This window comes from Haliaeetus albicilla, chromosome 10 (genome assembly GCF_947461875.1).
Source record: "Haliaeetus albicilla chromosome 10, bHalAlb1.1, whole genome shotgun sequence".
In the NCBI taxonomy this organism is placed as follows: domain Eukaryota; kingdom Metazoa; phylum Chordata; class Aves; order Accipitriformes; family Accipitridae; genus Haliaeetus; species Haliaeetus albicilla.
The window spans coordinates 22,377,291-22,389,889 of NC_091492.1; the positions used below are offsets into that span (position 1 = coordinate 22,377,291).

Below are 12,599 nucleotides of genomic sequence, written 5' to 3' on the forward strand. Positions count from 1 at the left end.
GGGCTTATGTGGGTGGAACTTGTGCTGAGTGCCGTGGTTCCAGATGGAATGTCCCATTACTGCAGTGCCAAAGACTGAATCTGCTAATCCTGTATAACATAAGTGGAAAACTTGGTTAGGGATGTCATAACATGGGCTAATGCAAAGAAATTTGTAGCTTTTGATGGTAGAGGTATGAAAAACCTTGTGTGTAGTTTTGTGAGGGTGCGAGTGAAGGTTGTGCTAAAGCTGCCAGCCCTGTTGTTTTTGGAAGGGAGCGGGGCTGCAGAAACGTGACCCTTTCTCCATAGTCTTGGCAAGATGGGGCAGTGCTGCTGGCTCTGAAGCTGAGCTTGAGTCAGGCTATCTGCATATTCTCCTTTGCTGGTGTTCTACCACATACACTTCTGCATATGCTCTCTACAGAGCATGGCAGTGCGAGGAGAGCAGTGGGAATGCTGGAAGGACAAATGTTCCGAGGGTGTGGGGAAGCTGGAGCCAAGCTCCTCTTGGAGGTGTGTGGGGTTAGGATAAGAGACAGTAGACAAATAGCTGTGAGGGAAATTCTGATTAGCTGTTAGGAAAAGACTTTTCATTGTGAGTGTGGTTGGACACTGAAGCAGAGCCCCAGGGAGGTTGTGAGATATATATCCTTGCAAGTAATTCAAAGTTCAGCTGGACAAAGCCCTGAGCAGCTGGAGCTGGCCATGCTTGGAGCAAAACATTGGGCCAGAGACCTCTAGCAGTCCCTTCCAATCTAATAGTCTTCAATGGTAGATAGGAGATGCCCAGATGATGTGGTTCAGCTGTGGCATATATCACAGCCTGGGCCTATGCTTGACTCCCTTTGCCTAGGCTGGCATGATAAGGAGTCATTAAGGAGGCGCCTTACTAGTTCTTCATGGGAAGGGTGCATCTTTCTGGAGATGTTCACAGGGACTGAAGATGTGTGCCCGTCTGGTGCTGGGTGCTGGTTTTTGTATTATTTGTATTGTGACAGGCTTCCTCTTGCATTCCTTCAGGTATAGCTACATGATTGACAACGTTATTCTGCTGATCACTGGGACTCTGCACCAGCGTTCAATCTCCGAACTGGTGCCCAAGTGCCATCCTCTGGGAAGTTTTGAGCAGATGGAAGCTGTGAATATTGCTCAGACACCTGCGGAGCTCTACAATGCAATCCTGGTGGACACTCCCCTGGGTGAGTGGAGCCTTTCAAATTACCTCTTAGCTATGTGTGGAGCAGATGTCCCTTTCTCTCCCAGTCTAACTAGGTCCAACCAAGCCAAAGTTGTGCTCCAGGAAGACAAAGCGGTGGGTAACGCGCAGATGTGGGTGTACTGCGGGTGGTGACTGGGCTTGAGTTCATGTTTATGCCTGTCCTATACCAGTTTTTCCTCTGGAGGATCAGCTAGCTCTCTGTACCATTCAACAACTGTCTAAACTGGCACACTGGTAGTGCAGACTGCTGGGGAGTTTGGTTTGTGTGAGCCAGACCTTGAGCTGTTATGGCAGTGCAGGCGTAGTTAGATCTGATCTGCTAGATATGTCCATTTACCAGCTCTTCTGGGAATCGTCACCTGAAATTAGGGAGGAAGAAGTAAGTTTGAGAGGTCTTAGACAATGCGATCTTTTCAATAATTGTCATGGAACACATGGCACATGTGCTTTCTTAGTGAAGGGCTATTGGGTCCTCTGCTGGAATGAGTCACTTAATTTCCAGCACTTTTAGTTGGACCATTGGGCAGTTTCTTGTAGGCAATTTTTGTAGATAATTAGAGATCTGCAAATGCCCGGTTTTGTTCTGAGACTGATAAAATCAGCTCTAGATCAAGGAAAGCTCTTTATATTAAAACAACAACAACAAAATGCAAAAACATCTCCCCCCCCCCCAAAAAAAAACCCAAACAAAAAAAACAACCAACAACTAACAAACCCAAACCAACCAACACCAGCAAAAAAAAAAGTAATCTCCAAAAGCCTTTTTAAACTCATTGTATAGCAGGATCCTGCACAGAGGTATACTGTCTCAGGGCTACAGGCCTTGACCAGGAGGCACATAACACTAAAACCAAGTGTCTTACAAACAGCTAGTCAAACAGATACGTTCTTCAAAGATAAAAGGTGTAGGAAGTGGTTCTGGAGAAAATATGGGTCTTTTTGCAGTAGTAGGAAAGGTAGTCACAGGAGACTTGCTAATTTAGCCTCTGTGGGCAAAAACATAATGAGGTATGCCTGAGTCAGTGATTAATCATTCTTTTGGGGTTGCTAGAAAGAACAAAACACTCTAAATCATCATATTGTCTGTGATAGAAATAGTTGGGTTTGGAACTGAAAGTGCTTTTGCAAATGCTCTGTGTAATAACGGGGCAAGTGAAGTAGTTGTCATGGAAAAATGACTTGCCAGATAGAGCCCAGCAAGGGAGGGAAAGCATGTCTTGGGAGATCTGGGTTGCAAGGTAGGGCAACAACTCAGCAAGAGAACCGAGGCTCTGCATGCAGCTGAGTTGAGCCTGCTGTAGGGATGATGTGTGGGAAGAAAATTCTCCTCATGAGTAAGCAGGAACCTTCCCATTTTGGGAATAAGATAGAACAGAGTATGTCAAAGATATTAACTCTCAAAGACCTTAAAGCTTCCAGCTGTGTATGGGGTGAAAATGCCCCGTTACACTAGTGAGGTGGTTCTGGAGAACGTGGCTGGCAGTTGAGGGTCTTTTGCCTCTTGCGTTCGTGTACTTGTATGTGCGTCAGTTTTGCCTGCTTCTGTCCTGGCTAGGCTGACTTCTTCAGACCTTTGCCCTGGTCATGCCCTTGAGGCTGTGTACCATCTAGTGTGGCATTTCTTCAGCAGGAGAACATGGGCAGTAGCTGTGTTGCCTAAACAAGCAGGCATGCAGGCTCCAGTTGTTTAACTTGCACTCTTTCCAGTGACCACACGCAAAGAAACAGCAGCTCTATCTCCTAAAAGTACTTGAGTAGCTACGTGGCTTGGTAGGAATGCCTAACCCCAAATGGCTTTCATAGGTTAGCAGGGCAAAATAAGACTTGCTGTTAGCCTAATTTGGGATATTGGAGGGCCAAGAACTGAAATAGCTGTGTTCTCATTCCTCTGCTACTCTGAGTAGCCACTGCTTAGCTATCTAGGCTAGCCAGCGGGTCCTGCAGTGAAAACCAGTCCTGGCACACTCTGTTTTCATTTTTGCCAACCATAGGGAGCAGTGCTCCTCCAGCTACGTGGCACTGGTCTCTGATGCTGTTGCAAAAAAACCTCTGGGGGGGTTAATGCCTGTTTGGGACTCTCTAGACCCACAGTGCGGCTGCTGTCCATGCCAGGGAGCTCGTGCTATAAAAGTAGTGCACAGCAAAGATGTGATCCTGCATCGTGCCTGGTTTGTCGCACAAAGCAGAGCACTGCTCAGTTCTGAGCATGAGTGCAGTGTCCTTTACCCACAGCTAGACTGCGTAAGCTGAGAAAGATCATATTTCTCTATGTAGCAAATTCAGCAAAGTTGGTTGCTGAGTGAGAGTTGAAGTCATAAAAGTCCTGTCAATGGGTTTTATTGTGCTCTTGCTAACAAGTGAGTGGTACAACAGCCTTATGTTACACTAGATAGACAAGACTCATCTGCAGCTTGCAGTGCCCTGTGTTAGCTCTGAAATCTGTGTTCTTTAGGTGGTAACAACTTCTCAAACTCCCTCCCAGAGATACTCTGGCAAAGTACGTAGGGCTGAACATCCTACCAAAAACCACTAGTTCATCCTGTCTCCAGTTGCTTACCTCCAGCTAGAGAAATAAAAGTCCTTGGAAGAAGTAGCAAATGGGACTGATAGACCTGACCAGAGGAAACAGCTCCTGACTCCAAATGTGGAGTGTCATGGGCTGTAGGAACTGTGGCATCCCCATGCCTCCTTAATCCAACTGAGATACTGGAGGAAGGAGAAGCACCAGCTTCCTCAAGACTCGCTAGCTGCTCTCTCACAGATGTTTAAGCACTGCTGCGGTGCTGTAGCAGGCAATTCGGAAACTGTCTTGTCACCTCTGAGTGCCTGCATCTGCGAACAGTTTGGGTTTTGCTTATTTTTAAATACAGGCTGCTATGGGGGCTAGAGCTGAGAATTTTTGCTGAGAATAGGCTGTTAACCAAACCATAGGACTAAGGAGTGAAGAAAGATTTTTCATGTGAGAGCCCCCAAAATGATTGTGGCCTGGGGAACCATGGTGGAGCCTGAGGTTTTGAGTCATGGCAATTTCGTGGCTGCTGAAGATAAGGGCCAGGCCTAGGAGGGGACAGTGCTTCTGCCTGGTATTGTTGAGGACTCTGGAAAGTGCTGGGCGTGGGACTGGTTAGGGCAATGCTAACTCTGTCTGTGGCTCTGTTTCAGCTGCTTTCTTCCAAGACTGCATATCTGAACAGGACCTGGATGAAATGAACATTGAAATAATTCGAAACACGCTGTATAAGGTAAATGAGTCTCTGGGAAGGGAAAGAGATGTTAACTTCCCTGTTTATTCCTAGTGTGACTACAGCTCTGTCTTGGTTCAGGAGCTCCAACCTGGGCTGGCTTTCTTCAGCCAAAGACAAGAGGGTATTTTCCTCTTGGAATAGACTTAAAAAGAATTTTGCTTTCTCTCTTTTTCTTCCCTGGAGTGGTGATAGAGTAAACATGACCAAGAACTGGTTGCATCCATTGGAAAGTAAAGATAGTGCTCTTGGAGGGGCCTGACATCTGATCACCCAGCTCTGCAGAGTCAGGGCACCAGAGCTAGGCAGAGTGGGGTTTCTTTGGAGCTGTCAGGCTGTCAAGAGTCTGTGCAAGAGATTTTGCAGCGGTTATGCCTTTCAATAAATTTCCTCAGGCCCCAGGCAGGCAGAAGGCTGCTGCTCAACCACATGAGTTTAGACGTGTAGTTAACTGCATTCAAAGGGCTAAAGTGGCTAGATCTTAAACTTGGTTAAAGGACTTCTATGGGCTTGGCACTCTGTCTTGAGCTCTTTCAGAAGAGCCTCCAACAGTCTGCTCAAGCCTTCAGTGGCTGTGGTTAGGGTTAGATGCTCTTGGTAGAGCAGTGTAAAAGGTGTAGCTGGGATGAAGGAGTCCTGCAGGCTGGGGAAAGTATTGGCACAGGGATGTGGAGGGGCTAAGGATCTCCTTGTCCTGAGTCTGCATGGGGAGCTGTTGTCTCCTCTGCAGGTTCCATCTGGTTTTAGCTGGCAGTATCAAAAGTGTGTGTTTATGTGCAGGCTGTGGCTATCGCTCCATCTCGACTCTCTGGATTAAGGGTGGGATGCAGATTGTATCTGCCAACCTTCTTTTAGCTGGTCACAACCAGCCTGCAGTCAGTGTGACCTCTGCTTCCCAAAGAAGCTGTGGCCTGTTTGGAGAGGCAGAGAACAGGTCAGGCATGAAAGGAAGAAGGCAAAGGGAGGGGAGAAGGAGCTGCGTGTCGCCTCTGGCATGTACTGGTCTTTTGCTGTAATGGGGGGAGATATGCCTGTACGCATAACTACCTGCAGCCTTGCAGGGTGCTTGAGATGTGTTGAGACGAGGCAGGTGGGAGAAGGCAAGGAGCAGAGTGAGCACAGGGCAAACACGTTGGGGAGGGAGTGGGAGATACCTCCTTGGGTCCCAGCTGCCACTTCCTTTTTGAGGCCTGATACTGCTTTGCGTTCTGCTCTTCCTACCCCAAATTGAAGCATAGATGCCTGGTATCCCTTGGTGTGTGCTGGGACTGGCTCTTGCTAAAGAGCAGCCCCCAGGGAAACATAGGGGCTCTGTCAGTAGCAAATCATGGGGATGCAAGGGTGGAAAAGGTAACTGCCACTTACGGACTCTTACCTGAATGCATCTCTCTCCCCAGGCACTGGAAAATGTATAATACAATGCAAATGGCCTTCACAGGCAAATGAGGGAAATAAAATCAGATCTGAAATCTGCAGACCTGCTCTGAGGAATGCAGCAGGCAGGTGCCTGGGAGGGATGCCTGTGTCCAGGAGGCGTTGGCTTGGGAAGGGGAAGTGCTACCTCCCAGGCCTACTGGAGGTTTTTTGAAGGAATCTGCGACCATGTAGACAGAAGGTTTGACCAGGATTCATAGGAGGAAAGTAATTACAAAGGTTTCTTGTTAGCAATGACAAGCAAGAAGGTTCTCAAATGGAAATATGGTTAAGATGGGGATTAGAGGTTAAAAGCAAGCAGTCACTATTAGTGTAGAGGGTGGTCAGTAGTGGAGTCCTGCAATGGAGGTGTGCTGGCATTGTTATCTTCAATGCTTACTCCCTTTTTTTCCACACCTTTAATGGATATGTTGAAGTGAAGCTGGCTGACTGTTGGCCTTTGCTGGCAACCTTCTTGTAGGAACGAGCTGAAGGAGCTTTGTGACTGGACAATAAAATATAGCAGGCAAATCAATGTGGATAAATGTGGAGTGATGTATGGGAGAGGCAAAGAGATAATCCTAACTCTGCCTGTACAGTGAGGGTCTCCTTGTTCCTTTCTACTACTAAATGAAATCTTGGGTTATGACTGACCTAAGCAAGTGTCTCTACAAGGTAATTTGTTCCTAACAGTAGAAGAGAAATGCACAAATACCACTGTGCTGCTGTGTACATCTGTAGAGTGTCCTGAACACTGTCTCATTCCTCTCCTCTCTCTTCTCTGAATGTAAACAGCAGAACAGGAGAAGCTGCTAAGGAGGACACATTTAAAGGTTTGGGTACAATGACGTCTGTATGGGAAACTACAAAAAAGGTTAGGATTCCTCACCTGGAAGATGAGTGAATCTGAGCTGTGGTGGTAACCACAGATAGTGTTGGAAAAGTCAACGTGCATGGACAGACTACAGGTCTCCCTTTAGGCTGGATGTGACAGACAAATGAGGCTAGCAGGAGGCAAAGGGTAAATGTGTGGGTTCATGGAAGGAGAAGTCCATTAAGGATTATTAAATGGAAAGACACCACTGTTTTGGGGACAAGGGTTTCAGAACACTGGAGAGTTTCTGTAAATTGCTGTCATCTGCAGAGGGGTCCATAGGGGAGGGTACCCAGTGCAGCTGTTCCACAGTCTGTGTTTCCATGGTGTCTGTGATACTGGATCCTCATTCAGTGCTGGATACTTGAGTTCATCTAATTTTTACTTCTAAAGCCTTAGGTTTGTGCATGAACCCCTGAGAAGGGCAGAGGTAGTAACTGAACCTCTTATCCAGGTTCCCTCTTCTGTCAGCCTCAAACAAAGTCTGTTATCTGTGTCCTTGTTCCTGTAGTAACTCTGCAGACTGGTGCTCTGTGCTCTCCTGCACTTGAGCAGTGCCAAGTGCTGAAGATGATGTCTCTTTGATGTATGATGCTCACCCAGCAGTGTCCTCTTGTGCTGTGTGTTAACAAAGATTTACAGAACGTAGTAATCCAGGTGCTTTCCTAGTGCAGAGGCTGAGGGTGTCCAACATGTGCATTCTTGGTCCATCTTCAGTCCTGGAGGTGTTGTGACAAAGCAGAGATTTGTGATGTCTCAGCATCATTTTATTCCATCCCTTTTAAGTGATTCTGGTTGCAGCTCTCTGTCCAGGGAGGTATTTTATCACATGATTACTTCCTCTGAGAAAGTTTTTGCTGAGCAGCACTTTTAGCCATGCGCAGCCTTCATAGGCTCCCCCGGGAGATACAGTCATCTTCCAGCTGGATTATGGTACTTCTCCACAAAGGATTACGTTTCCTGGAGGCAGCGTAGCTGTGCCTATCCTTATATGTTTTCTGCAGTGCTTCATTTGGGATGGAGACCAAGTGGCTGCTGTGTGAAAAGAGAATTATAGAGAATGGCTAGTTTCCTTCACAGATGTCCTGTCTCATCTCTTGACTGTGCTTACACAGCGGTACTTCCTGAGCATAGGTCTTGCAGCTATAGTTGCGTGGCTTGGCATGTTTGTGGAGGCCAGAGCAGGGTCAGGAAACCATGTGAGACTTCAGTAAATGCTTTGGAGTTAGATGACTCAAAGGAGCAAAACAGGCTTTAACCTTACTGCCTGGGGATCTTGCCTGCAGTACGCTCATGCAGTCACTTGAACAAACTCAACCACAACCCTTCAAGTCTCCAGCTCCTGGGCAATAACTGTTCCTTGTGTGGGCTTGGCATCCAAACTCATGTGGGGTGAGGGTGTCCGTGGTGTGTTACAAAGCATCTGGGAGCATCCCTACTTGCTGTCTGTCCTCTGCTGAATGGCCCTATGGGGCAGTAGCTGAAGCTGTGTAGAAGAGCGCTTATCTGCCCTCTCTCTTCTAGGCCTACCTGGAGTCCTTCTACAAGTTCTGCAAGGTGCTGGGAGGTACCACGGCAGATGCCATGTGCCCGATCCTGGAGGTAGGTCTGGAAACCCCTGCAGCTGGATAGTATTGCAGTAATATTCATTGCTCTGTGCTCAGGCCCAGCTTGCCTGTCAGCGTTAAGGATGCTCAAGATATTTTTCAGCATCCCCATGCACGCTCTGACTGCCTGCACGTGACTTTGGACAGGTTTCGTTCCCCAGTCCTGATCTTGCCAGGTGCTGACACATCTGTTGCCTTCATGGCAACATCTTCATCTTCTCACATGAATAACAAGCAGGAGAACAACCAGAGCTGTTCAGTGCATGGCCTGTCTCCATGCCAAGGCTAGTTGTGGGATGTGCAGGGCTCAGGGGCAGTAGGTGAGAGAGACTCCTTGACCTGGGCAGGGTTCTGCTCAGTGATTTGGCCTGTGCCTGGGATGGGGATTTCCTCACATGACTGCTCCCCAGGCATCAGCTACTGGGCACACTGGGAGCCTGCATGTGTAGCCTGCCCTGGCTAAGCACTGGATAGCTGAGCACCCAGGCAGCTTGCTCATGCTGCCCTCTGATGTGGCTCTGTTCAGAACAGTGTCAGTACCTGCTAGCCTCTGGCCAAGATGCTGCATCCCAAGGTGAACCACTCTTCTCCTGCAGTTTGAAGCTGACCGGAGAGCCTTCATTATCACCATTAACTCATTTGGTACTGAGCTGTCCAAGGAGGACCGAGCAAAGCTGTTCCCGCACTGTGGCAAGCTCTACCCTGAGGGCCTGGCTCAGCTGGCCAGAGCAGATGACTACGAACAAGTCAAAAATGTTGCTGACTACTACCCTGTGAGTGTTTTGGGGTGAGGGCTGTGGGGACTGGTGCAAGAACCTACTCTGGATCAGAGCTTCTCGGGGATCTGGGAGAACTTGTGGATTGACAGCCTGGGGAGAGGGATGCCTATCTTCTGCTGCTACTGTTGGTTCTGTGCTCTGCTCGGCCAAGATGGAGTTGGCTTGCCTGGGATGCTGTTGGCTTGTCAGTCATGCCTGTCATTGCAGTGGTGATAGGGAGACCAGGTGTACCCTGTCCCAGGGTGTGGGGGCTGCCCTCACCACCAAACCCTTGAGGTATCAGTGTGGCAGCGATGACAGTCTCTCTTTGGCTGGTTGGGGGTGGAAACATGTCTTCAGTGAGAAGCAGTGTGCCCCATCTGCAGCCCTTGTGGGTCACTCTGAGCTCTGGTTCAGTCACAGGGGAGACGCTGACCTGGGAGGACATGTTTGGATGTGTCTGGGTTCCTTAAGCTGCTCTTGTGCATGAGAGCTCAGTGTCTCCTTACTGAAGCAGCCAGGGCATGTGTCAGTGTTTGTGTGCACAGGGGCCTGGCCCAAACACTCCAGTCTGTATGTGGAGGGGTCTGTACCTGATGCATCCTCCCTGCAGGCTCAAAGTGACGCCCTGGCTTTGAGAACTGCATATTTCAGAGAAGGGGTAGGATCTCTGGCTGGACAAGCTCACAGGTGAAATAAAGGCTTTCTCTGCCATTCTGGGGATTGCCTTCAGCCAGTGTGTGTGCTGTGCATCCTCAGCAGCATCCTGTTGCCAATATTCCTGTGTGCACAGGGCAGACTCTTGGTTTCTCTGTCCTCTGCTGACCTGACATGGTGGCTGGGGCATCTGTTTGATGCACAGGGCCCCCAAACACTGCTGAGCTTGGAGGGCTTTGGGGTTTGGGTATATCCTCTTGTAATGTCTTCCTGCAGGAGTACAAGCTGCTATTTGAAGGGGCTGGCAGTAACCCTGGAGACAAGACCCTTGAAGACAGGTTCTTTGAGCATGAGGTGAGTGAGCCCTGAGACACTTCTCAGTATGTGCCTACCTGTGCCATTTGCAAATCTCAGGGTAGCAGCAAGTTTGTCTTGCTGCCCTGTCAGCAGTGCTGTGGATGAACAGAGTTTGGGGGAAGGAAAAGGATGCTAGCCCTCTGCTCCAGCGAAGGAACGGGGGCCCAGCATGGTGCTTGGTCCATGTTCTCACCCAGACAGATAAGAGCGGTGTGGGAGGCAAGTTTGGGGCTGCTGGTGGATGTTTGATCCATCGATAGCAAAACCAGAGTGTAATTACTTGGGAAAAGAGGATTTTCACAGTACCTGAGGGTATAAATATTTCCCCCTTCAAATGCCAGAGTCTGTCCTGAGCCATGTGCTGTAGGTTAGAGCTGCCTCGAGGACCTAGAGAGATACAGAGCAGGATACCTGTGCTGAGCCTTCCAGCCTGCTGGGGAAGTCATGAGACCTCCCAAGCTGCTCTGTGCTTGCCTTGACCAGCTCCTCCCATCTAAGGTGGACAAGTAACATGTCCTCCTCTGGGCTTTCCCCAGGTGAAGCTGAACAAGCTGGCCTTCCTCAACCAGTTCCACTTTGGAGTCTTCTATGCCTTCGTGAAGCTGAAGGAGCAGGAGTGCCGCAACATTGTGTGGATCGCAGAGTGCATTGCCCAGCGGCACAGGACCAAGATTGACAACTACATTCCCATCTTCTAACCCTGCTCTGCTCCTGTCTGACCCTCCTGCCCCTGGAGTCCGGAGGGGCTTCTGTCTAACTCCCTGACTTATCCCTTGCCCGGACTCCAGGGATGTCCCATCTGTAGAACTGGCTCAGATGAGGAAACTGTACAGTTGCTAGTTAAATTATTCACAAGCTGAAGTTTGAGTTGTGTCCTGTGAGGGGTCCGGAGGGACCAGTGGCACAGGCTTGGCCCTGTGTGGCAGGAGGGACACCTCCTGTTGTGTATCTAATAGTCCCTGTGTTACTGTACTAATCTGCTGTATGCGCTTATGCTCGTAGAGCAAGCACCAGCTGGGGGGTTGCTGCCTCCAAGGGGTTCCCACTGCTGCAGAGGAACACATCAGGTCTGCCATGGCTGGGGCATGCCAGTGCTCTGTACGCCTCCTAGTCAGTGTTGTTCCTGTGAGATTTAGTTTGAGTGTCATTTGTAGCGTAGCCCATGCTGCTGTGCAATCCCTGCATCCCCCTGTAGCTAACCCTGACCTGGGAGAGACTGAGTAGCCCTGGCCAGGACTGAGATGGAGCCTGTGGGAATGTGAGGGCAGAGCCAGAGCGCTTGCAGAGCGTGCTCCTCCCCACTCTGACAGCATTTGCACTAGTGCAGCCTCGCTGTGTCCTCAGAAGCAGCTCTCCTCAGTCTCCTTCCTGCCCTGCAGCTTGCAAGGGCTCCATAAGCTGGCTGAGCTCCTTCCTTCCCTGAAGACCCACAGGTTGGAGTTTACTGTCACAACCACGCAAGAGTCAGGGCTCCTTTTGGCTCTGTGGATGGCGCCGGACCCCTGCACCGCCCCAGGGCAGACATCCAGGCTGGGGCAGCCTCCTCCCCTGTGCAGTGTGTCTGGGCTGACACTGCTGTGGAGTCATATGGGCACAGCTGGCCGTTGGGCAGAGCAGCCCTTGGGTCTGGCTCCACTTGGTCACCCTGATGAGTGCAGAGGGCAGCTGTTGGCAGAGATGTCCTACGCCTGTGGTTAGGGGGTGGGAGCCAAACCCTGGGCATGGCATGGCAGTCCTGCTCCTTGTTGCTCTGTGTCCTGGCTCACTCCCACTTGTGCTTGAGCTCTGGGAGATGCCCATGGCAGCAGAGAAGCCTTGCTGGTGGGAAACACGTGCTTGGTGCTGCTGCTGGGAGGGATCAATGGAGAGCGGCTCCCTCTCAGTTTGTGCTGTGGTCACCTCTGCAGTGTTTGTTATCCTGTGATCCCTTCCTCTCTACACCAATAAATATCTGCCTACTGCACTGTGCTCTCCCTGCTTACTTGGGTACCTGCTCCCACATCCCCAAGAGAAGCCTCCATCAGCCACAGGGCCTCTTACCCAGAGAATTTGGTATTTGTGGTAGTGGAGCCTGGTGTGGCTCCTGCATGATATGGGACACTTGTTTCTACCACAGGCAGGGTGGTAGTACCACCTCTTGGGGCCCTGGGAACTCACTCCAGCCCAAGCTGCAGGGGGTGCCTGGTCTGTGGGTGCAGCTGGGTGCTGAGCTGATGGGTGCCGGGGAGGTGTAGCCCTCGCTGCTTATGCAGCCTTATGGGAGTGAGCTATGCTGTTATGGAGCTGCATGGCTTGTCACCCTGTGCCTGGGCTTCCTGCGTGGGCCTGTCTGTGTGTGGCACTATCAGCCCTTCCATCCTTGCCCCAGCAGGGCTACAGCATCAGAGCAAAGCAAAAGGAAGCCTTTGAGGTAGGGGTGGGGAGTAGTGGGGAGCGGGTGCAAGTACTTACTGGCTGGCAGACCCCCTTTCTGGGGCTGCCTGTGGCACCT

At 50.1% G+C, this 12,599-nt stretch overlaps 1 protein-coding gene across 1 annotated transcript in view; it reads left to right on the forward strand.

Annotated features, from left to right (window-relative positions):
* The window catches only part of ATP6V0D1 (ATPase H+ transporting V0 subunit d1), a 36,247-nt gene extending 24,176 nt beyond the window's left edge, over nucleotides 1-12,071 (forward strand). Inside the window, exons 3-8 of the mRNA XM_069793858.1 lie at nucleotides 1,002-1,180; nucleotides 4,363-4,442; nucleotides 8,254-8,331; nucleotides 8,933-9,109; nucleotides 10,028-10,105; nucleotides 10,645-12,071. Coding sequence (XP_069649959.1) covers nucleotides 1,002-1,180; nucleotides 4,363-4,442; nucleotides 8,254-8,331; nucleotides 8,933-9,109; nucleotides 10,028-10,105; nucleotides 10,645-10,806 — 754 coding nt within the window. The 3' untranslated portion in view covers nucleotides 10,807-12,071. The remainder of the gene's footprint in view (nucleotides 1-1,001; nucleotides 1,181-4,362; nucleotides 4,443-8,253; nucleotides 8,332-8,932; nucleotides 9,110-10,027; nucleotides 10,106-10,644) is intronic.
* The last annotated feature ends 528 nt before the right edge of the window (nucleotides 12,072-12,599 follow it).